We start from the raw sequence: 25,015 nt of genomic DNA, 5'->3' as shown, positions 1-25,015 counted from the left end.
CAGATCAAGGGTCCTCTGTTGCGCTTATTATACTCTCTCTAAAAACATCCAGAATCTGCCAACAATATTCCATTTAAATGTTGTGACTTGAAAATAACCAAATATGACTGATATTGGTATTATAAGCACCAATGCAGACAGACTATTTTAGCGGTGAATTGATAGCAGTGAGCTATTGCTAGCTTACGCTGCTTTTGTTGACACACTGAGCCAATGGCTTCTTCTGCTTCGTCTCAAACTCGCTAAAAGTAAATTCTAGATGATCATTTATGCACCTATCACCTGGTAGTAGACAAATGTGGCCTTGGTCTGACAGGCTGGTGGACTTTGACATCCTCAGAGATGGCGAAATAGAACCCACAAGACGCTTCCTGCAGGAACTTTTTTATACCCTTTGAGGATTGCGATTGAATCTTTATCCAAACGGAATTATGTGAGCGTCCTGTCGGTCAGCATCCCAGCGAGAGTGGAAATATTACAGTAAGTGTTTGTTTTATTCCAGTTTATTTAGTTATTGTTAGTCTGTACGTTAAACACCTAGCAATGCTGCGGATGCTAATGTCGCAATGGAACTGCATCCATCACTTGGCTTCTAAAACTTATTGCTAATCCTCTTTGTGTTCAGGCTCAAAAATATAAGGCCCTGGATCATTATTTTTGCAAAAGTAACAGTTGTTGGCTCTCACTAAATCTGCTTGATTAGCACTGCTGTTGATAGGGAAGGGATCTTTGGATCCTAGCGCGACGTCACGCGATCACGCAACTGGCTTCCTCATTATCTCTCAAAGTGGCTCAGGAGTCTCCGTGAGATTGACACAATTTTGATCATATCTATTTATTCGCAAACTTTGGAAGTATTTTGGTGTTGTATATAATAATAGCTTCAATATAGAGGCAACATGTTTTTCCACTCTCCTGGTACTTTAAAAGGGAACAGCACTTTTTTGGGAATTTTGTTAATCGTTCACAACCATTGTAAAAGACATGACGACAGATGTATTTTTTAATGCATTTTAACTCGTATATAAAAGTCCACTCACAAAGGAGCCATTGGGAGGTCCTCTATTCCGCCCGTCAGCTGCTTTCTCGCTTCACTGCTCGTAGAAGTTTATTGTAAAACATAATTCATGCATCTCACCTGGATAGTAGAAAATGAGGATGTAATCCGACAACTTGGTACACTTTGACAGCCAATTTAGACCCGGATATGGCAACAACAAAAAAACGACATGAAAAGACGCTTGATTCCACCCCCCTTTTCTTCGCAAAGATTATGAGTCATTCTTCATCCAAATAGGAATAGTGTCACATTTGTGGAAGTGGAGGCTTGGTGAGGAGGATCCAATTGCAGGGACGCAAGGTGAAGAAACACGGTTATTTCAACAACAAGGAAAAGACATACGACGATCGACACAAAGACAGGACAACAAACAGAGAACTAAATGCACTGACTAATTAGAAAACTGAATACACCTGGACTAAACACAAGTAGAAGAAGAGAACGTATTGGAGGAAAGCAGGGCCAGGGCGAGAGACAGGTGTAACCAATAACACAAACAAGCACATGGGGAACAAAACTAGACTTAAACATAGGAAGAATAACACTAAACATAAACCAAGTCATGACCCGGGCAATGGGTCATGACACATAAAACCAGATTCTATCAGTCGACATCCTAATGACAGCAGACCATGTACAGTAAGTGATGTTTTATTATGTTTGTTGGGTCACATGAAGTCTGCAGTGAGTTTTAAGTAGTGATGTAGTTGAAATAAAACGTTGTGATTCGTATGTGATTCCACGTATTCCTAAAATACCGTACTTTCCAGGCCATACGGCGCACAGCCGATGAGCGGGTCTAATCAGGTCTATATTCATACAAAAGGCACACCGGATTAAAAGGCGCATTAAAGAGGTCATATTATGATTTTTTTCTAAATTGAAAACACTTTCTTGTGATGTACATAACATGTAATGGTGGTTTTTTTCAAATGTTGCAAAGATTATGTTTTACAGACCATCTACAAGTCGTCTTCTGACCGTCGCTTCAGGATGCATCGTTTTGTGGGTGGTCTTATTTACATGGCTCACCTTCGACAGCGTCTTCTCCCCGTCATCTTTGTTATAGCGGTGTCAAGGACGGGAGTGGAAGAAGTGTCAAAAGATGGAGCTAACTGTTTTAATGACATTCAGACTTTACTTAAATCAATAACGGAGCAGCATATCCTCATCCGTTGCTCACGAGTGCAATAACAACGCCGGAAATGTGTCCCGTGAAAAACCGTCCCCCTCTCTAATAACAAAATTTCCTTGGGTGAATAATGTTAACTCAATACACAGTTAAGTTTCAGCGCTTTCATGGCCAGTTTACTGACAGATATAAGTAAGAACTTTACACTACTTTATATTAGAAATGACAACAGCAGAGAATTAATGCCTCATAACAAGAAGATAGAAAAAAGAAGAAGCTTATCGACTACGGCGTCGGTACCGACTACAAAGGCGGACGCGCGCAAATTTTCAGGACTTATGCAGCTAACTGTTTAAATGACATTCAGACTTTACATAAATCAATAACAGAGCAGCATCTTCTCATCCGTAACTCACTAGTGCAACAACACCGAAAATGGGTCCCGTGAAAAACCGTCCTACCGGAACTCTCTATAAGTAAAGTTTTGTGGTTGAATTATGTAAACCCACTACACAGGTAGTTTTTAGCATTTTCATAGCAAGATATAAGTTCAAACTTTACGCTACCTTTTATTATAAATGGCAACATGGGATAATTATTGCCCCTTAAAAAGAAGATAGAGAAAAAGAAGAAGCTTATTGACTATGGCGTCGCCGCACGCACATTTTCAGGACTTATGCAGATCCAAAATACATATCAGCAGGTACCAGAAGGTAAGAAAAGTTGGTTTTGCATGATATTGCGAAACAAAATGCCAGATAATGTCTGCTAATACAGTGGTCCCCAACCTTTTTGTAACTGCGGACCGGTCAACGCTTGAAAATTTGTCCCACGGACCGGGGGGGGATTATTTTTGTGTTTTTACGGACTGTATCCCTGCAGCCTGTATTGATCTATATTGATATATAATGTAGGAACCAGAAATATTAATAACAGAAAGAAACAACCCTTTTGTGCGAATGAGTGTAAATGGGGGAGGGAGGTTTTTTGGGTTGGTGCACTAATTGTAAGTGTATCTTGTGTTTTTTATGTTGATTTAATAAATATATATATATATATATATATATATATATATATATATATTATAATTCTTGTGCGGCCCAATACCAATCGATCCACGGACCGGTACCGGGCCGCGGCCCGGTGGTTGGGGACCACTGTGCTAATAGGTGCCATTTTGTGGTTCTTATACACACACCATATTTATACCTGTATGTTGAAGAGTACGTCTGACTACTGTAGCCGTAATGCTCTGACAATCCATCAATCGGCTTCATAGCTTACCAAAGTCGTACTAAAAACATTTTGACAGATTTTTGAGCGCCAAGTTTAATGTTCTATATTCTCAATGGAACATTTAACGTTTTGGTGTTATTTACTGGCGTCATATTGCAGTCTACACGTATCTCTTATGTGTGACTGCCATCTACTGGTCACACTTATCATTACACCATGTACCAAATAAAATAGCTTTGAGGTCGGTAAGCACAACCAGAATTATTCTTAACATTAGTCACACCGGGTTATAAGGCGCACTGTCGATTTTTGAGAAAATGAAAGGATTTTAAGTGTGCCTTGTAGTTCGAAAATTACGGTACGTAAATATAAAAGGTTATTATGAATTTTACCCATTACTACATTACATATATACACACAGCATGTATATAAAACCTTAATGAAGGTGTTTAAATGTTTTTTTAAGGGTTTTATAGGCAGAATAGAGCGGCTCTCATAGTCTCCAATGTAAGCGGACTTTTGATCACATTTATTTAGTATTTAGAAAGAGAAAAAACATGTGTTCTTGTCTTACATAAGGACTGCGAATGATTGTCAAAATTCCAAAAATTCCTTTAAGCAACCAAGGGTTTTAGTTGGGTGACCATGTTTACTAAGAAATAAATATTAAAGAAGGCCTTTCAACAACCATCATGTGTACAAATCTTCTCCTGTCTACACTTTAGTGAAACAAATGTTATGTTTAACTGCTTAGTTAGCATCTAACCTGCCAGATGGTTTGTGCTGATGAGGCTTTTTAACTTTCTTCGGAAATTACCCCGACTGCTGAGGCCATGTGGCGTTTCCTTCATCTGCATCACTCCTTGCTTCTTTTAAAGACAATCTGGTACCTCCTCTCTCATTTTGGAAGCAAACTCTCTTGCTCTCACTGGATAAATGGTTTGTCCTCATCGTTTCTGAACTTGTAAGAAGCTTTGGGTTTGTCCCTGGTGTGATAACCTCACCCCTGTCCCAAGGATTGATGAATGCACTCACATGTTCTGTCACGATGTTGTTTCTTCACCTCGTAGATGTTTTCACACCAGCGTTCAGGTGTGAAATGGGATGATCAACATGAGATTTTATTTTTTACTAATGATATCAGTCCACCGGCATCACGCTTGCGTGCACCTCACTTTCTGTATAATTCATTTGCTTATTAAAGCTCGTTGGCACTTTGCTTGATGGCCTTGGACACGGGGCGTATTTAATTTATTCTTCTGTGCATTCCTGAAAGTGTTTTTATTCTCCCCTGCAGTGTGCTCCCCGTGTTATTAAAGGCATTAATCACTGGGCTCTGACGCCTTGTTACAATACAGCTCCACAGTGCGTACACACACACACACTTACTCACCTATCACTGTGGGGTAATTTGGCATCAACAGTGCCAGCTTGGCGTGAAAAGAGCAGAAAGTCATGTCAGAAAGTCATTTGAATGAAAAAGCAAGAATCTATAAGCTGGCATTGACTTTTGCATCTAGACTGTTTGGCCATTTGTCTAAGAGGCAGCAAGCAGCGCGTCTATACATTTTTAACACTATATATGACTGTGTGGCCTTGCACCAGGACACAAATAATGCCTTCAGAGCAAAAACCAAATGTGTGGGTATGTGGGGATGTGCCACTCTGTTGTTGACAAGATACCTCTTGAGCTTTGCTGCTTCACTCATCTTTAACTCATCCTTCCACCCTGCAGAGATGCCTACAAGTCAATGCTGCTGATGATACATGACCCAATGAATCACACACTGCTTGCTTGTCGGGGGCTAACAGACAACGGAACATTTGAGGGGGAGGTCTAAACTTTTTACAGCAAGGGCCGCATTTATTGGTACATTGGTTTTCGTACCGATCGAATTCCATCAGTATTAACGGATATTTATTGACGTAAACTCAAACGCACCATATTCATACCATTGTTGCACATGACGTCATGTCCGTTTGTAGACTAAACACTAGCCCAAACAGTAAGTGTTTGGTAAGAACAATACTTATAGTGTAGAGACTTTGTAGGGCACACCATTAGACTAGACTGGCTTCCTGGCAGTCTAGTCACCCAGCCTTTACACTACTGCCATCTAACGTCTTGGAATTTCAACTGCATGCAAAGTCTACTATAATACTACTTGCAAGTGAAACTTTACATTAAAATTATATTTTACTAATAAACAATAGTACTAAATATTGGTACTGGAGATGGCGTGACGCGGTGGGTAGCGCAGCCATGCCAGGAACTGGAGGGTTCCAGGTTCGATCCCCGCCTCTGCCATCCAAGTCACTGCCGTTGTGTCCTTGAGAAAAACATTTCACCCTTGCTACCGTAGGCGCAAATTGTTTCCGTCAGTCTACCCCAGGGCAGCTGTGGCTGCAAATGTAGCTTACCACCACCATTGTGAATGTGGAGTGAATGAATGATGGATTCTCACTCCTCTGTGAGCGCTTTGAGTGGCTAGTGTATAGAAAAGCGCTATATAAATGTAGTCCATTATTATTATTACTCTTTGTATTACTTCAAATGTGAATGGTACCCATCTCTAATAATCTGTCACTGTTGCACCCTTGTCCTTGAAATGTGGAGATTGTGCATGTATTTTCATTAAAACGTTGGTCAAATTCCAAAACGGAGGACTGCAGAGAATGCTGGTTCTTCCCCTTAGGTGTCTTTTAAGCAGGAATAATACATTTCTCTCTTTTTCATTTTCAGGTTTTCCGTAGGAAGGCAGTGGAACTAGGTGAAAAGTTGCTTCCAGCCTTCAAAACGCCCACTGGCGTCCCATGGGCTCTGCTGAACCTCAAAAGGTAAGGTGTTTTCCCAGTGTGGTCCACTATGGTGACTGCTGGTTTGTTTGTATGCCTTGAACGTTTCAGAAATATAGTGGTGGTGATCTAAAGCAACATACATTGAGCCAAGTTACATGAGAGCAGGGGTCGGCTACCTGCGGCTCTCGAGCCACATGCAGCTCTTTGGCGCTGCCCTAGTGGCTCTCTGGAGCTTTTTCAAAAATGTATAAAATGTAAAAAAGATGGGATTTTTTTTTTAAATAAATAAATGATAAATGGGTTGTACTTGTATAGCGCTTTTCTACCTTTAAGGTACTCAAAGCGCTTTGACACTACTTCCACATTTACCCATTCACACACACTGATGGAGGGAGCTGCCATGCAAGGCGCTACCAGCACCCATCAGGAGCAAGGGTGAAGTGTCTTGCTCAGGACACAACGGACATGACGAGGTTGGTACTAGGTGGGGATTGAACCAGGGACCCTCGGGTCGCGCACGGCCATTCTTCCACTGCGCCACGCCGTCCCTAATGATTTTTAACATGCTTTCTGCAGGAAGACAAACATGACATGTTTTCCAACGTTGTTAAAATATGTAGAATAAGTATATAATTGTAACATTTCTGTCAACAAAGATTTGCGTCAGCCTGCGACACGCATGTTTTTAAGCATAGCGAGGTGCCAGGCAGTTGGCTGTTGCAATCAAAACCAATACCTGTGCCTGAACATGAACTACATCAAATCCAAACACCCCACCCGCCAGATAAGATCTTGCAGTCCCGCATGAATATTAAAGTTACATTTTATCAATGTTGAGAGGTTGTCCAGTGATGTCCGAAAACAGAAGTCACATTAAATGGGTAAGAACACAATTTTGTCAAAGGCACATATTTAGTAACACATTTACTGTTTTTATAAAGTGATTTTTGATATTTGTCAGGATATATTTAGAATGACACATAGGGATATTATTGTGTTGTGATGCTCAGGTCCGATCGGCTGCGTTGTATTGTGTGTGTCAAAAGAGAAGAGAATGCTGCTGTGTTTTGCACTGACTTTAAAGCTTAGAATGCACAAATTATTGTATGAAATAAAATAACCGTGATTAAACATTTACAGGAAAACTGATATTGTGTACATACCGGTCAAAAAAATTACTGAGTTTTTCATCTTATTGTGTTGCGTCCAGAAGAAGTCAGAAAGTACGACACTCTTTTTAACTTTTATTGCCAATGTTGTGCCTCTCTCTCTTCATCTTCATCTTCAACCGCTTATCCGGAATCAGGCCAATAGGTTCAATTCCGACACATATTCTTTCTCGTGCGCACACATCTTTTTCTCTCACCCACAACACTTCTCATTCTCCACCTCTTACAAACACTTCTGAACTCTGAACATGACCATACAGATTTACACCAGCATGCCGTTATAACAGTTTTGTTCATTTACAATTACATGATAGCTTTCTCTTGCCCCATGTCCCGAACGACTGAATAGCGTTGCAAATAATAATAGCGTCCTTTGCCATGTCTCGTTTAGAAGTTGCACAGTCCATATTCACGAAGGTATTTTCCTCTGTTTATTAAAACGTCCATTAAAAGTAAACTGATGATTGTGAATGATTAGTTCTAGTGTAGACAAATATGTCCATGTTGTGGTTCAGTGGTTGTCGTCTATCATCTTGCTTCACAGGAAAGAAATACAGAATCTAGTCAACAACGGCTGCAGTTGCTCCTTTTGGAGACACTGCCCCTTAGTGTTTTGGAAGAGAATTACTCAAAACAAAAATGATATCCAAAATCTGATTTCTTTATTGTATTTCTATAATTTCATCACTGCAATGAAACACAATACACTCATATCGCAATAGAAATTCAACTTAAAGCACCATCCTAAAGCAGGGTCGTCATGTGATGCATTATTCTCTCCAGGGCACACTGCGGGGAAAATAAACATTCAATCATGAATGCTTATTATGTATTTGTAGCGTACATAGTCATTTTGATAGTAGGCTAATATAGACACTTACAGCCTTCATTAAAAAGACTTATATAAGGATTTTATTTTTTTCGCGGCTCCAGACAGATTTGTTTTTAGTTTTTTTGGTCGAATATTTAAACATTTTGGGTGGCCGACAACTGCAATTAGAGTAATCTCGTGACACAACACCAAACAAAATGGCACAAAACAAATTAATCAGGATATTGCAATGTTGTGATTCCACCAATTCTCTCAAATGCAACCAATCCCCACAGATTATGCAAAACCTTGCAAATGTGCTCCAACCCCACAACATCTCTCTTTTGTGATTGTGTAATTTGTCTCGAAATAATACTCAAACACGCACAGCAGCTGTCTAATCCAGAGGTAGGTAACCTATGCCTCGATGTGGTTCTTTTGATAACTGCATATGGCTTTCAGATAAATCTTAGCGATTTTAAAACATTCTCAAGCATTTTAATTCATCCATCCATCCATGCTCTGCCACTTGAGTTCAGGCCAGGGTTTGGCTTCATCTACCTGCAAGACTTGAGCCAATCACAGCTACTCATGTGTGGCCAAGATTTAAATATTCAGCTAAATAGTACAGTATATGTGGATAAAACATTTTTGAAAAGAAGATGGCGAAAAGAAGAAAAAGTACGGTAGATTTCAGGACACACAGTATGTGCAGAGAAATTTGCCTTTGTGGAGAAAGCAGGTTTTTTGGCGTGTCAAATTTGCAATGATAACATTTTCTCAATGAAACGGTCAAATTTGGAGCGACAAATTGACACGTTGCATTAAAGGTAAGACGTAAAAAGTATTTGATTTTGTATTGGTTTGCTTCAGTACAACAACGTTATTATGAAGAATACATTTAGACTCATTATACCATGAAATTGTTTATCTTAAAATGCACACCGTTAGTTGTATTCAGTGTTATAAAATATCACATGGCTCTCTCAGAAATACATTTTAAAATATTTAGGTTTAATGACTCTCTCAGCCAAAAATGTTCCGGTTCTCGGTCTAACCAATCAAATCCCTGATCACTTCCTGAATAAAGCCTATTTTAACCATTTTTTCATGCTGTGTTGGTGAGATGCTTTTCATAATTGTTATTAAGTACTTATTCTTCAACAAAGAAGTAGTACCGTATATTGTTTGGATTTTACTGATGTCACGTCCGGCTCACTTCCCACCCAATAAATATGTGTGGTGGTCAAGCTAGCTCTGTTTTCAATGGGTACGAGGCGCCATTTAGCCTTTCTCAAAGAAAAAATTACTTATGCTTTTGTTGTTTTCGGCTGTACGAATCGTTCAAATCGCGGAAAGGATAAACGTTTCCTCAGAGTTCCTTGAGAGATCATCAAAAAGTGCAGAAGAGTGCAAGATTTTACGAAACACCAACGAGAAAAGCATGCAGCTCACACTCCAGTCCAAGAGAGCAGAGTAGAAGAGCGTATGGGTTTGCAGTGATCACTTCTTTAAAGGTTTGTTTGATATGCTTTTAGCGTTTATTATTTCCCATTTAGGTATTATCTTGATGTTATTTGTATTTCTCAAACACGTTTGCTACGAGTGTTTCGAAAAGCGCGCAAATGTGAGCAAAACCTTAGTTAAGCTTTTACCAAAGGCAACAATCATATATGAAGCTTTGAGCACATACACAATGTTGACATCTATAGTTATATTTTAATAAAGACGGGGAAAAACAGCATGTGCAAACATATCAGTAGACACAAAGTTAAATCATGAAATGCAACCTACCCGAGCAAAAACTATGCATGTTTATCTGGGGAAAGTCTTGATACCAATTTCCTTGACCCAGCACACAAACAAATTGTAGACCTTCATGCTTTTCCAAGTTTCCATCTGTTTTGATGTGTAGAATGGCGTCTGGAGCACACTAGTTCATAGGGTATAGGGATCTATTCCATTGCATAGTTTGATTTTTTTGCTCGTATCTGCTTTTTGCAGGAAGATGTAGGCCTCTTTTGTACTCAGATAATTTGCGCGCTTCTTGCTGTACAACAGCTATCTTAGCTTGGTTGATCACCACTGGTTTTCACTTCCGGGGAAGAAAGCCTGTGTCGAAATACAAACAATACTGTAAACTCAAATAACATTTAGGTAAAGTACCAGTAGATTGGAAAAACAAGTTGTGCCTATATTGAAGCTATTATCATATATATCTGATGTATGACCCCGAAAGACTTACAAGGTAGGCGAGTAAATAGATATGGTCAAAATAGTATCAATCTCGTAGATTCCCGAGCCAATTTGAGAGATAATGAGCGAGCCAGACATGTCATCGCATGACGTCGAGATAGGGACCACAGATCCCTTCATCACCAACAACAATGCAAATCATGCAGACTTTGTGAGAACCAACAACGATTACTTGGGGAAAATTATGATCCAGAAACGTATACTGTTGACCCTAATTATAAGGACGATGAGCTACAAGTTTTAGAAGCTGTGCTAAACAGGTCCAGCTTTAGTGAAACACTATAGCATCATGTAGCAGTATTGCTAAGTGCTAAACAAGAAATACAAACATAATAAAAGAATAGCTTACTGTACGATGTCTGCTCTTACTTCGATGACGACTGATAGGATGTCCATATCTTCCCGTTTACATGAAGAATTAATCATGATGTACACAACAAGTTAACAAGGACAAGTTTCCCTGCAGACACTGTCTTCGGTTGTGTGTGTTTGTGTCAATCTCCAGGTATTCATTGAATGTTACAGATCAAGAACTTCTACATTTATGGCTAAATCCTCCTAATATCCAGATGAGAGGCATGATTTTTTTTTTAATTGGTTCTTCTGCGTTAGCGCTTATAATAACAACATTGCTAATATTTGGTTAATATTCAGGTCACAGTATGTATATAGAGTATTGTTGGCGGGTTTTGGAATGTTCTTTCGAGGGTTTCCTGGGCGAAATAGAGAGCCCTCATTGACTAGAATGTTAGTGGACTTTTTATGTATTTATTTATTTACGACTTAGAATGCATAAAAAAAGAAAAGCATATGTTTTCATGTCTTATATAGAGATTGTGAATGAAAGACAGCACATCTCTGTCTAATTTTTGCGTATTTCCAGTATGACTGATCTGATACTATAGTCAGAGTGCAGAAGTGTTAGTCCAGTGATGTCAATCTACAGAAATTACCGAACACGTTCAGAGCCTAATATTCAAAATGGCTGACTGAATGTGAGGCATTTTGTGATGTTTAGACAGTATTTTCATATACTTTGTGGATTTTAAATACAATTGGATATGGTTTAATGAATACAATGAAACACAATTACGCGTATAAAGTCAACTTGTTTTTCCACTCTACTGATACTTTAAGCATCCTGTGTAACAGTGTGGTGTCATACTAGACTTTGCTTGTCTTCGTTTCCATTGTTTTCTCAAACTATACTTTATTAGTTCACATTTCATTGCGTCAATGTAATCTCCATAGTTTATGAAGTAAAAGAACCGACCCATAATTCATAGATAAATGAGTTACCTATTATTCCTACCAGGCTTGCTGCTTTTGTTCCACTCTTTTTTGCAACTACACCGAATGAAGAGAGCCCGGGTCTTCCATTTTGGCTCTTTGGCTCTATTCGCTCCCCTGCTCCCTCCCGTCACCGGAGGGAACCACGACACGCCACAGTTTGTCAGCCGTTAATTAAAAACCTGGTCGTCATGGGGATAAACGTGCCGTAACAAATAAAAATGTTCTCTGTTTACACGGGCAAGCGAACTCTGGATTGAGAAACACCCCAGGAGGAAGAGTAGGAGGTTGGAGGGGAGTTACGTCTCCACATGAGGACGCTCCTGAGAGGATTTGATTTAAAGGGAATTGCAGGTGTGTCCTAATGACTGCCTGCATTCACACTGTTGTTAGATGGAGGTGACATTGAGAGTTGAATCAGTGTGTTCAGAAGAGGATGCTCTACTTGCTGTTGGTCCTTGACACACATAGTAGGAAAGTGTAAGAAACAAAGACACTTCTTTTTCCATCCTCATCTTTTTATTGCTCCCTACTGAATTCCTACCTTGTCTTTCCTGGGCTGCTTCATTGTTCCCAGATTGACCCAGTATCTTCATTATAAGTAACAAGAAAATCTACGAGTTCCTGTTGTTTATTGTACAACTTACCAACAATAAAACATGGCACAGACTTTAGTCCTAGATCTGGTGTGCCCAAGGTCCTGATTTGCATTTGTGGCCCACAGCTCTTTTTCTATCGAGCCGTGGTATTTTGTAAGGACAAAATTAAACATGACCTCACAACAGAATAATTACAAACTATTTGCTATGTCAACTATATCACAAAGCTGTGTCAAATATATTTAACGACATAGTGAATTTAGATTTTTGTTGCCTTGGTTTTAGCAAAATAAAAGCTGAAGAATATCAAACTTGAAAAACACTCAGGGCACAGACCTCCACCAGGCCCTATCTCACATTGTAAATAATTCCCCCCCAAAAAATCCTAAATCCAGACAGTGTTTCGAATCGCTCGCAAAATGTAATTATTTGTTCCAAATGCCTTTTAACTTTTTGAGTTATTTATAGCGTAATGTAATAAACCGAGTGAACCCTATCCACTCTCTTTATCTCTTACCCTTTTTACACTTCAACGGTTCCAGTGCCGGTTCGGAGCAGGATATCAGAGCTTATGTTTTTTATTGTTAAGGCACCAGAGGATGCCCCCCACATTGGAGTTGTTTTCTAGCTCCTTTCTAGCACCTGAGGGTGGATGTTGAGCTGTTAGCATACAAACATGAAGTTGAGCCTCATAACAAAGGTACCAAAATAGAAATGATCAGGATCACCCCCAAAATATAATCACTTGTTCCTATTCCATGCCTGAAATTTCCTGAAAGCTTCATGAAATCCACTTTTAACTTTTTGGGATATGTTAGATAAGTTATGTAACTGACAGACACATCCTGGCGATCACACAATCTCCTGGCGGGGGTAATCGGTGGCCCCCAGATACTTTTTTTTTGTCATCGTGCAGGCTGTTGATGGAAAATGTTTGGACACCCTTGTCTTAGATTGTGTTTTCCAAGTTATTGGTTGTTCCGAGGGTCAAATGTAAAGCAGTAACTCTAAAGTCAAACAAAGACGGGGACAAGAGAAAAATGTATACAAGTTTGTACAATTGGCATACGTATGCACATAATTGAAGAAAAAAAGGCTATAAAATGTTCTCCATATATTTGAAGGCAAACCTTTATTATTATTAGTTATCAGTATCAACATGTCAGCTTTTGTTAATAAAATATGCATATTTGGTCTATTTTTCTGTTTTTGTTTGGGTTTTTTGTTTGTTTTGTTATTCTATTTCTACAATGTGCCACAGGCTCATTAAAAAACAAGCCGCGCTCCACGAATGTCCCTCAGGTCACACTTTTCACATCCTTGGTTTACTCCACCGGTATGTCAAGCTGGCCTGCATGTCAGGAGTAAATTTAAGGTGAAAAAAATCTGAATACAAATACATTTACCGTATTTTCCGCACTATAAGGCGCACCGGATTATTAGCCGCACCTTCAATGAATGGCATATTTCATAACTTTGTCCACCAATAAGCCGCCCCGGACTATAAGCCGCGCCTACGCTGCGCTAAAGGGAATGTCAAAAAAACAGTCAGATAGGTCAGTCAAACTTTAATAATATATTAAAAACCAGCGTTCTAACAACTCTGTTCACTCCCAAAATGTACGCAAATGTGCAATCACAAACATAGTAAAATTCAAAATAGTGCAGAGCAATAGCAACATAATGTTGCTCGAACGTTAATGTCACAACACACAAAATAAACATAGCGCTCACTTTCTGAAGTTATTCTTCATTCGTAAATCCTTCGTCTTCGGTGTCCGAAGTGAAAAGTTGGGCAAATTTACGATCCACTGGCAGATGTTGGCGTCGTCTGGCGCTGCCTCCTCGTCTTAGTGAAGGTGTGTTCGCCTTCTGTCATCCATTGTTCCCACGCAGTTAGCAGTCTAGCTTCGAATGCCCTGTTGACACCAATATCTAGCGGCTGGAGGTCTTTTGTCAATCCACCCGGAATGACGGCGAGTATTGAATTAAGCGCGTAAGCGTGTCTCTCAATGTGCTGTTATGAGCTAGCAAATATAACAACTACACTACCCAGCATGCAACGATAGTTACGAGCATGCGCGGTAGCCCTGAGAAGCGTTGTTGTATGCTGGGAGTTAGAATGTGGTTATGAGCACGCTGTGAGTAAACGTTGAGAACTCAGTTAACACGCTTCGTCTGCATTATTTATAATTAGACAGACAACACACTTAATAGGAGCCATTTTGGGGTCTTTACATAAACACACAAATGGAAATGAAACGTCACATATCCCAGCATGCACCGCGCGCTTCTTCGTCATCCACTGTTCCCACGCAGTTAGCAGTCTAGCTTCGAATGCCCTGTTGACACCAATATCTAGCGGCTGGAGGTCTTTTGTCAATCCACCCGGAATGACGGCGAGTATTGAATTAAGCGCGTAAGCGTGTCTCTTAATGTGCTGTTATGAGCTAGCAAATATAACAACTACACTACCCAGCATGCAACGATAGTTACGAGCATGCGCGGTAGCCCTGAGAAGCGTTGTATGCTGGGAGTTAGAATGTGGTTATGAGCACGCTGTGAGTAAACGTTGAGAACTCAGTTAACACGCCTCGTCTGCATTATTTATAATTAGACAGACAACACACTTAATAGGAGCCATTTTGGGGTCTTTACATAAACACACAAATGGAAATGAAACGTCACATATCCCAGCATGCACCGCGCGCTTCTTCTACGGGGAAAAAAGATGGCGGCTGTTTACCGTAGTTGCGAGACCGAAACTTTATGAAAATGAATCTTAATATTTATCCATATATAAAGCACACCGGGTTATAAGGCGCACTGTCAGCTTTTGAGAAAATTTGTGGTTTTTAGGTGCGCCTTATAGTGCGGAAAATACGGGTATGTAGAGAGGTCTTTATGCTTGCTAAATACAGTGACAAACTCGCTAAATTTGTAACACTGATCTCCCCTGCTACATCATTGTATTCCCTGGCAGACCAGGTGCATAAGAGCTGTGTTAATAAGCAGTGTTTTGATGCATAACGCCACCTTACAGGCAATGCAATAATCTATTTGCAGTAATTTATTGTGTTGATTGTGTTGGAAACACTGGCTTGTATAGAGTAGGGCTGGGCGATACGTCGAGTTTGTAAGATGTATCGATATATTTTTAAACAAGATATGAATTAAGAAAATATCGTAATATTGATATAATTTATTTCATGTTAAAATTACCAAACGCCGCTTATTTGTTGTATTCCTTGTTCTCCCCCGCCCCCCTTCCATGGGCAACTAAACCCCTCCCCTTTCTCCTTCCAAGACCTGCTTGCACGTATAAGAACATCCATGATCGGTTGGTTGTTTACTATGATGAATCACGATTGGTTAAGGACAGGCCAATCAGAGGCAAGATAGGACTGGCCATCGAACCAGGAAGGGAAATCACAACAGACATCCCAAATGACGACGAAAGAGTCGAAAAAGAGAAAAGATAATTTTCAAGATTTATATATTAAAAAAACTAGTGGAAGATGGCAGATGGATTCTCTTACTTATATTGTTCTTTTAGCGATGTAGACGATGTCCAGGAAACCCACAATGTGTCTACTTGGCCACATTTAGACAAATGTCTGCATCTGGATAAAACATTAATTTGAGTTGTTTACCTAGTAAGTCCAAATCAAAACTGTTCTGGAGTATCCAAGCCGGGCATATTTTGCACAAGAAATGCTGCCAAAAATGTATGCCCAGGAAGATCATAGCCACACAATTAAGCAGAGGTGTGGACTCGAGTCACATGACTTGGACTCGAGTCAGACTCGAGTCATGAATTTGATGACTTTAGACTCGACTTGACAAAATGTAAAAAGACTTGCAACTCGACTTAGACTTTAACATCAATGACTTGTGACTTCACTTGGACTTGAGCCTTTTGAATTTACATGACTTGACATGACTTGCTACTTTCCCCAAAACCCAAAGATGAAAAAGTTATTCGGGAGCGCTCCGTATTTTTCATCGTGTACTTGTCTATCAGCGTGTGTCAGCTGGTGTGGTCTCAGTACAACAGCCAATCAAATTAGATCTACTTTGTTTTCATCACACAGCATTCATCCAATCAAATTGCAGGACAACCAACGAAGAAGACATGTCCAAACCACACGCCAGTGAACAAAAAATGATACCTAAAATAATTTTGTTTGGGTATAAAAATTACGAGGTGGTCAACACAAAACGGTTTGCAGTATGCAACACATGCGGTTCGAAAATTACTGATGGAGAGGCAACAACGTACTTCCAACTTCGTCCGGCATTTGCAGTTGCACAAAGAACGGTAAGTTTTGAATGTAAGATAACGTTTATTGGCTAAGTAACGTGACTTTTATTTGCTGTGTAGTTAAATCAGTGAGGCTGTAAACTCACTGCTAACGTTATAACGTTATTGCAAACACGGGAATCTGTTGCAGTTCACTACCTTATTCATACTTTTTGTTCAGTGATTTTTTTTAAGCAGGGTTACGTTAGTCAATATATCACACGTAACGTTAGACGGCGGTCAGCAGCACCGCGTATTTTAGCCACCTAAAAAAAGACAAAAATAGTAAAATAAAGGTCAGTTAAAATGTATACTATATTATGAATATGTGTACCGTTTTAGCTAGCTTTCTGACATACTGTTGGTTGTTTACCTCAGTGGTCCCCAACCACCGGGCCGCGGCCCGGTACTGGTCCGTGGATCGATTGGTATCGGGCCGCACAAGAAATACTTTTTTTTTTTTTCTTTTTTTAATTAAATCAACATAAAAAACACAAGATACACTTTCAAGTAGTGCACCAACCCAAAACAACTCTCTCCCCCCTTTTGTTCTGGGCATTGAACATGAAGACTCTTCCTTCACTGTTCCGAGTGGCCATGAGAGTCTTGGCAGTGCCTGCCTCCAGTGCTCCAGTGGAGCGAGTTTTCAGCCATGGTGGCATCATACTACGCCCCCATCGTGCACAAATGACTGACAGACTCTTGGCTAATTTGGTCTTTTGCAAATGCAATGCAGCATAGGGCCCTGACATATAAAAAGTACAACTTTTTTGTTATGTTCACGTATATGTCATGTTTTTTCAATGTTAACACTTTTGTACAAATAAGTACATTTGCACTTTATTTTTCAATGTGTTTGTTCTGTAAAGGAATGAGTTAATGTTTAAAATGACTGGTTAATAGTGCTATTATAAAGTGCAATGTCAGCACAATTTTCTTTCCTGCAATTTAAAATGCACTTGTTTTAATAAATAAATACAGCGTTTGAAAAGCATACACAATCTGTGTTAATATATTAGTCTGTGGCAGGGCCGGCCCGAGGCATAGGCCGTATAGGCAAATGCTAAGGGCGCCGTCCATCAGGGGGCGCCACGCCAGTGCCACAAATGTTGGAGAGAAGAAAAAAAAAGTTGGTACTATTATTTCTAAATACAAAAATTAATCCCATGTTAATTAAAATGCAAAGTAAAGCCTATTTAATAGAAATATTATTTGTTACAACATTACCCCCCCCCCCCCCCCCCCCCCTAAATTGTTATGGAAAATAATAATGTAATGTTAGCTAATTACATTCCTCAGGGACATTTGTATTAGATCTTTTAAGCAGGTGTTTTTTTGTTTACATTGTTATTGCCTTCTGGTTAGCTAATGTTTGCCCTGCAGGTAATAGTCACTTGTCCACCCCTTTATATATTAGGTGTAGTTGTAAGTAAAAAAAAAAAGGTCAAAGACAAAGCTATTCGGTTTCTTGTGAGTATATACCCTTCACTGCCGATGTGGGGGGGCGCCACCTAAAATCTTGCCTAGGGCGCCAGATTGGTTAGGGCCGGGCCTGGTCTGTGGTTAAAAGGACTTGAAAGGACTCGAAACTCAAAATGCAGGACTTAGGACTTGACTTGAGACTTTCCAGTCTTGACTTTGGACTTGACTCGGGGCTTGCCTGTCTTGACTCGGGACTTGACTCGGACTTGAGGGCAAAGACTTGAGACTTACTTGTGACTTGCAAAACAATGACTTGGTCCCACCTCTGCAATCAAGTCAAGTCACTTACTTGGCGCTGACCAGAACCGTGTGTGTGACAGTCCATTACATCGCCGACTGGGAATTAAAAAGTGCCTGCCTGCAAATGTATTTTTTTTTATCTGAGTTTGATACATTTTGTATTATTTGCACAACCATGTTATTTATTTTTGCATAGAAAGAATATATTTTTTAAATGTTTTATGTTATGTTAGGGCTGGGCGATATGGCCTTTTTTTAATATCTCGATACTTTTAGGCCATATCTCGATATTTTGCCTTAGCCTTGAATGAACACCTGATACATATATTCACAGCAGTATGATGATTCTATGTGTCTACATTAAAACATTCTTGTTCATACTGCATTAATGTATGCTCATTTTAAACTTTCATGCAGAGAGGGAAATCACAACTATGTCAATTTAGCAAAACTGTATTTATTAAACAGTTACTAAGCAGTGGCACAAACATTCATGTCATTTCCAAAACAGAAAGTGCAAGATTGTCAGAGACATTTTAAAACAAGCTGTAAGTGCACTTTTGTGCATGATGACACACAAGATATTTCAATAAGTGTCACATAAAAATGAGCTGCATATCAAATAGTATATGTTCTACGGTGTTGATGTAGAAATAGTTGCTTCAGCATTTAGTTGGTGTGGCACCGAACGGAGATGTTGACATGTAAAGACATATTCCCGCTTGAAGCCAAACCACCGCCAGACGATGGACCCCGTGCTGTTTTTCTTGGGAATTAATTATTCCTCCATTTGTTACCAGATTTGCACCTTCTTTCTCTCGTATTACAACTCGCACCACACCGTTAGCTGTTAGCATCACAGCTAACATTACCATGGCGCTACCTCCCGCTCCGCGGGAGCGTGTGACGTTGCTCACGTGACAGTATGTGACATGTGTAAGAAGGTGCGCTTGTTTTAAGTCTCTGTGAGAAGGAGAGACAGGAAAGAGTGAGAAAAGCATGCAGTTTAATGCGCCGCAGCTTAAAGCAACTGCGTGAGAACGTATACTCGAATATCACGATATAGTCATTTTCTATATCGATATATCGCCCAGCCCTATGTTATGTAATTATGTACTACTTAAACAGTTTATTTTCTGTGCTGTTAATACCCATCTTGACTAACTAGGTTAATAAAAGTGCCACTGACTATTTACAGTACAGTTGTCATTCAGTTCAATTTCACTGAATATCGCTCAAAAATGAATATCTTTATATGTATACTTTCACCGAAAAATATATCGAATATCGAGTTTAAGTAAAAATATATCAGATATACTTTTTCGTCCATATCACCCAGCCCTAGTATATAGTATACATTTGCTATGCACTATGATAGTGAATCATCTCACAGCCAGTATTGTCTTAATAGCTGGAAACACAAATGAGTAGCTCGATAATCGTGTCTGATCTGATGGTGGTAGTGTCACAGTGCGGGGGCTGCATGAGTGCCCCCGACGTTGGTAAGCTATGGTTAACTGAGGAAAAGATACATTGCTCATGTACTGTGACATTGTGACCCAGAAACTGTGCTGGAAGGCAGTTTTCCAATATAAGGAGCCCAAACAAGTGTCTCCTCTAGACCTTAACACCATTGAAAAATATTGTTCAGTGAGAGGTTCTTCACCCCTAATGGTGGATCAGCAGGAAAGCTTGACAGCAGACTCCTTAACAAGCTTCATCTGTGCTATCCTATAAGCGTCTGTAACTCTGTGGTACGCTCCTTAGCCACTCAGACATTGATTTGCACTAAATGAGAGAATAACGCTGCTTATATCAGATTGACTTGTCATATTGATCCACCACCACTCGGCCCCTGTCAGACACAAGAACATTTGTCCATTATTTTTAAGTCGAAATGGTCGACACCACTGACAAGTTCTCTCTTGTGTGGAGAAAGAAATGCGGAAAGTCTTAAGTGTGTGTCTGTGTGGCCTCCTGCAGTGTTAGCTAGCGCTGGGTTGGGGAAAATGAATGACGTCTGCTTATGAAAAGTATTCAGCAACCGTTATCTGCTGCAGCCAGTGTGTCCTACAGCTCCTCTATTAACATTCAGCCTGATAAAGAGCTTTGCGAGTTCACTGCACTACACATTAATTCACTGGCATGCAGCATTCTTTGACAGCCTCCACCCTCTCACCCCTGTCATTTCACTTTGAGTTTGGTTGCCTGGATACATATTCATCCCCGAATACGCTGTATGGACTTTTAAATAATGGGACATGCGTCTTATTTAATGAACAAATTATTCGGCTGTTGCACTTAGCTGTCCCTGAATCGACATTTTGTACAACTGTATGCTATTTCTGTCAGAGTTTGAATGTTCTTTTGCATTCTGGATCAATTCAACAAGGCTGCGATGAAGTTAGTTAGTTCACGCTCTCTCTTTCAAAAGCCACTGTAAAAAGTGTCAGTTTATTTGACAGATTTGCTCCTTCAGCTGCAGCTCAGCTCAAAGGCTAAAGCAATCAATGCTAAGCTCCCGGGGTCTCGCTGTTTGATTAATAGGCCTAGACGCTGAGTGGCTCCATTAGTGCGGCCTAGTGGGCTAGTCATCCTGGCTTGACCCACTTGAGCGTCGCTCTGTCCCACCGTGGACGTGGTAAGAAAGTGTTCTGCTTAATGAAGAGTGATTACATTAACATTTTTCTGGTGTGTTTATTTATTACAAAAAGTAGAATAAAAGTTTGTTCGTAGAAAAATATCATCACAATAAGTGACAGGTATTCAGATAAACCTTTATGGACAGAATTTCTAGGCGCAGTCAGGGCGTTGAGGGGATCTGGTTTGGTGGCTGCAGGATTAGGTCACTGCTATTTGCAGATGATGTGGTCCTGATGGCTTCCTCCGGCCAAGATCTTCAGCTCTCACTGGATCGGTTCGCAGCCGAGTGTGAAGCGACTGGGATGGGAATCAGCACCTCCAAGTCCGAGTCCATGGTTCTCTCCCGGAAAAGGGTGGAGTGCCATCTCCGGGTTGGGGAGGAGATCTTGCCCCAAGTGGAGGAGTTCAAGTACCTCGGAGTTTTGTTCACGAGTGGGGGAAGAGTGGATCGTGAGATCGACAGGCGGATCGGTGCGGCGTCTTCAGTAATGCGGACGCTGTATCGATCCGTTGTGGTGAAGAAGGAGCTGAGCCGGAAGGCAAAGCTCTCGATTTACCGGTCGATCTACGTTCCCATCCTCACCTATGGTCATGAGCTTTGGGTCATGACCGAAAGGACACGATCACGGGTACAAGCGGCCGAAATGAGTTTCCTCCGCCGAGTGGCGGGGCTCTCCCTTAGAGATAGGGTGAGAAGCTCTGTCATTCGGGGGGAGCTCAAAGTAAAGCCGCTGCTCCTCCACATCGAGAGGAGCCAGATGAGGTGGTTCGGGCATCTGGTCAGGATGCCACCTGAACGCCTCCCTAGGAAGGTGTTTCGGGCACGTCCGACCGGTAGGAGGCCACGGGGAAGACCCAGGACACGCTGGGAAGACTATCTCTCCCAGCTGGCCTGGGAACGCCTCGGGATCCCCCGGGAGGAGCTGGACGAAGTGGCTGGGGAGAGGGAAGTCTGGGCTTCCCTGCTTAAGCTGCTGCCCCCGCGACCCGACCTCGGATAAGCGGAAGAAGATGGATGGATGGATGGATGGATATTCAGATAAACCTTTCTAATAATGTTTATTTTAGTTTTTACACTCGTTTCAGCATTTAAATGTATCCATCCAGTCATATCTATTTATCTGGGTCTGAGTGGGGCGAGCATCAGTCTCCATAGATCAACCCAGAAATCAAGGTCTCTTCTCAACATGAAGGAGCAACATCATGACTCAGATCCCCTCACGTTTGACAGAGCTCCTCAACTTATCTTTAAGAATACATTTAGGATCCCTGCAGAGAAAAGTATTTTCGGACAACACAATTTTGTCTTTTCAATCACTACTTATGTTTCATATCTCAAGATTTAGATTTAAAGGACAAAGAACAGGTCACCCACCATCTACTTCCGGCCCAACAAATTGATCCTAATGTTTCTACAACAGTAGGTGGTAGGTCTACAGAGGGTATATCTTGGCACCGGGCCCTGGTGTCCCACATCCGGGTGATGTGTGTTGTTGGGTCCTCTAAATCACTGTTAATCTGACCAGTCATCTCGAGACTGTTTGACATTGGAGACCCTATCAGCGACATATAGACCTGGAAAACATAACTGCTAAGATCACTCAGGCACTCAGCAGTGGAATGTTGGTCATTCTTCAACCTCTTAGTTCCACAGTTACCCACAAACGGACAAACTCTATAAAGTGCTGACATGCCACTTTATACATGTTGACAAACCTAATGTTGTCCTTTTACTCAAAGTGTGGCAAAGCACTGTCATGCGGCCACAGGCTCCGGGCGCCATGATTTAAAGCCTCTAATTAAGTCACTGTGAACTGTGAATCCATCGCAATTCACATTTTCTCCCTTCCTTGCCTCGAGGAGGCGAAGAAGGAGGGCCGCAATAGATTTCAACACAGGGAGAAAGAGCTATGGAGGGAATAAAAGAGGCTGCGGCATGGAAGCAGAAAATATATCTGGGCCAACGTCTGCGCTTCATCTGAGCACATAGCGCACTTGAAGGGTAGAGCGGGGAGCGCCTTTGCAACGACGCGCCAGAGGAGCCGGGAGACGCCGCATCCTTTTACGATTTACTAATTTATGGAGATGGGACGCCCGCTCTGTTTTTCCAGGTTGGCGCGCCGCACCAAAGCATTACGTTCGCCGCGGGGCATCACATCATTGGGCCGTGATTGGTCATTTCACAGCCGGAGAGGAAACGACTCTCGGTGTGGGAGCTTGACAGGAAGGTGGTCACAAAGAACAGACAAGAAAAGCGAGGAGGCTAGAATATGTCCTCCACGTGGAGTGGATGTCAGGCCAGTGTTCCACTTGAATGTGACTCTTACAGGTCATGAGCCTCAATTTACAGACTGGCTAGCACATAGGGACTGATTTACTAAAGGGTTGCGTGTACTAAAACACATGCAAACTTGATAGCCCACGCAAAGTTGATTGACTAAACGTGTGGAATGATTAAAACGAATTCAACTGATGAGTTTTGGTGTCTTTTAGTATTTTTTTTAATGTTGATAGTTTTTTTTCCATAGTATATATCATTAACATATCCAAAAAACTTCTGGAAGTATGCATTTTTTTGCATCTTGAGCACAGTAATTTCAGCCTCTCAAAAAGCACCAAAAAGTGGTTTCAATGCAGAAGGACTGGACGACTGTTCCTAAAATGCCCATAAAAAGTGGTAGACATGTCCTGCCTGTTTGAAAACATTGCAAAACACCACATGTACAGTAAATGATTGAGTGTTTCCGTGGTGATGCCCTGTATAGTACACAGAAAATCCGCCACTATTTATTGCACACGCAGTGTTAGTAAATCACACGCAACACGCCCACTTACAGTGCACGCTACTTAATGGATTGTCTCGCGCAGTGTTTTTCAACCACTGTGCCGCGGCCGTGAGATACAGTCAGGTGTGCCGTTGGAGATGATCTATCCATCCATCCATCTTCTTCCGCTTATCTGAGGTCGGGTCGCGGGGGAAGCAGCCAAAGCAGGGAAGCCCAGACTTCCCTCTTCGTCCAGCTTCTCTCGGGGGATCCCGAGGCGTTCCCAGGCCAGCCGGGAGAGACAGTCTTCCCAACGTGTCCTGGGTCTTCCCCGTGGCCTCTTACCGGTCGGACGTGCCCGAAACACCTCCCGAGGGAGGCGTTCGGGTGGCATCCTGACCAGATGCCCGAACCACCTCATCTGGCTTCTCTCGATGTGGAGGAGCAGCGGCTTTACTTTGAGCTCCTCCCGGATGACAGAGCTTCTCACCCTATCTCTAAGCGAGAGCCTCGCCACCCGGCGAAGGAAGCTCATTTCGGCTGCTTGTACCCGTTTGGCGCGTAAGCGCAAACAACAGTCAGGACCCGTTCCCCTATCCAAAGGCGGAGGGAAGCTACCCTCTCGTCCACTCGGTTGAACTCCAACGTGCAGGCTCTGAGCCGGGGGGGCAACAAGAATTGCCACCCCAGCCCGTCGCCTCTCACTGCTGTCAACGCCAGAGTGGAAGAGAGTCCAGCCCCTCTCAAGAGAACTTGTTCCAGAGCCCTTGCTGTGCGTTGAAGTGAGTCCGACTATATCTAGCCGGAACTTCTCCACCTCGCGCACTAGCTCAGGCTCCTTCGCCCACACCGAGGTAACGTTCCACGTCCCAAGAGCTAGCTTATGTAGCCGAGGGTCGGACCGCCAAGCGCCCTTTGGCTGCCGCCCAGCTCACATTGCACCCGACCTCTATGGCCCTTGCTATGGGTGGTGAGCCCATTGGAGGGGGGACCCACGTTGCCTCTTCGGGCTGTGCCCGGCCGGGCCCGATGGGGACAGGCCCGGCCACCAGGCGCTCGCCATCGTGCCCCACCTCCGGGCCTGGCTCCAGAGGGGGCCCCCGGTGACCCGCGTCCTTGACGAGGGAAATCTGGGTCCTTCGTTTATATTTTTCATAGAGGTCTTCGAGCTGCTCTTTGTCTGATCCCTCACCTAGGACCAGTTTGTCTTGGGAGACCCTACCAGGGGGC

General features: G+C 41.8%; 1 protein-coding gene across 1 annotated transcript in view; it reads left to right on the top strand.

Moving 5' to 3' along the window:
* man1a1 (mannosidase, alpha, class 1A, member 1) overlaps window positions 1-25,015 on the top strand; it is a 226,765-nt gene that overhangs the window by 173,727 nt on the left and 28,023 nt on the right. The window contains exon 5 of the mRNA XM_061929641.2: window positions 6,172-6,266. Coding sequence (XP_061785625.2) covers window positions 6,172-6,266 — 95 coding nt within the window. The remainder of the gene's footprint in view (window positions 1-6,171; window positions 6,267-25,015) is intronic.

This window comes from Nerophis lumbriciformis, linkage group LG34 (assembly GCF_033978685.3).
Source record: "Nerophis lumbriciformis linkage group LG34, RoL_Nlum_v2.1, whole genome shotgun sequence".
Lineage (NCBI taxonomy): Eukaryota > Metazoa > Chordata > Actinopteri > Syngnathiformes > Syngnathidae > Nerophis > Nerophis lumbriciformis.
The sequence above is the reverse complement of the archived record's forward strand: the minus strand, read 5'-3'. Positions and strand labels throughout refer to the sequence as shown.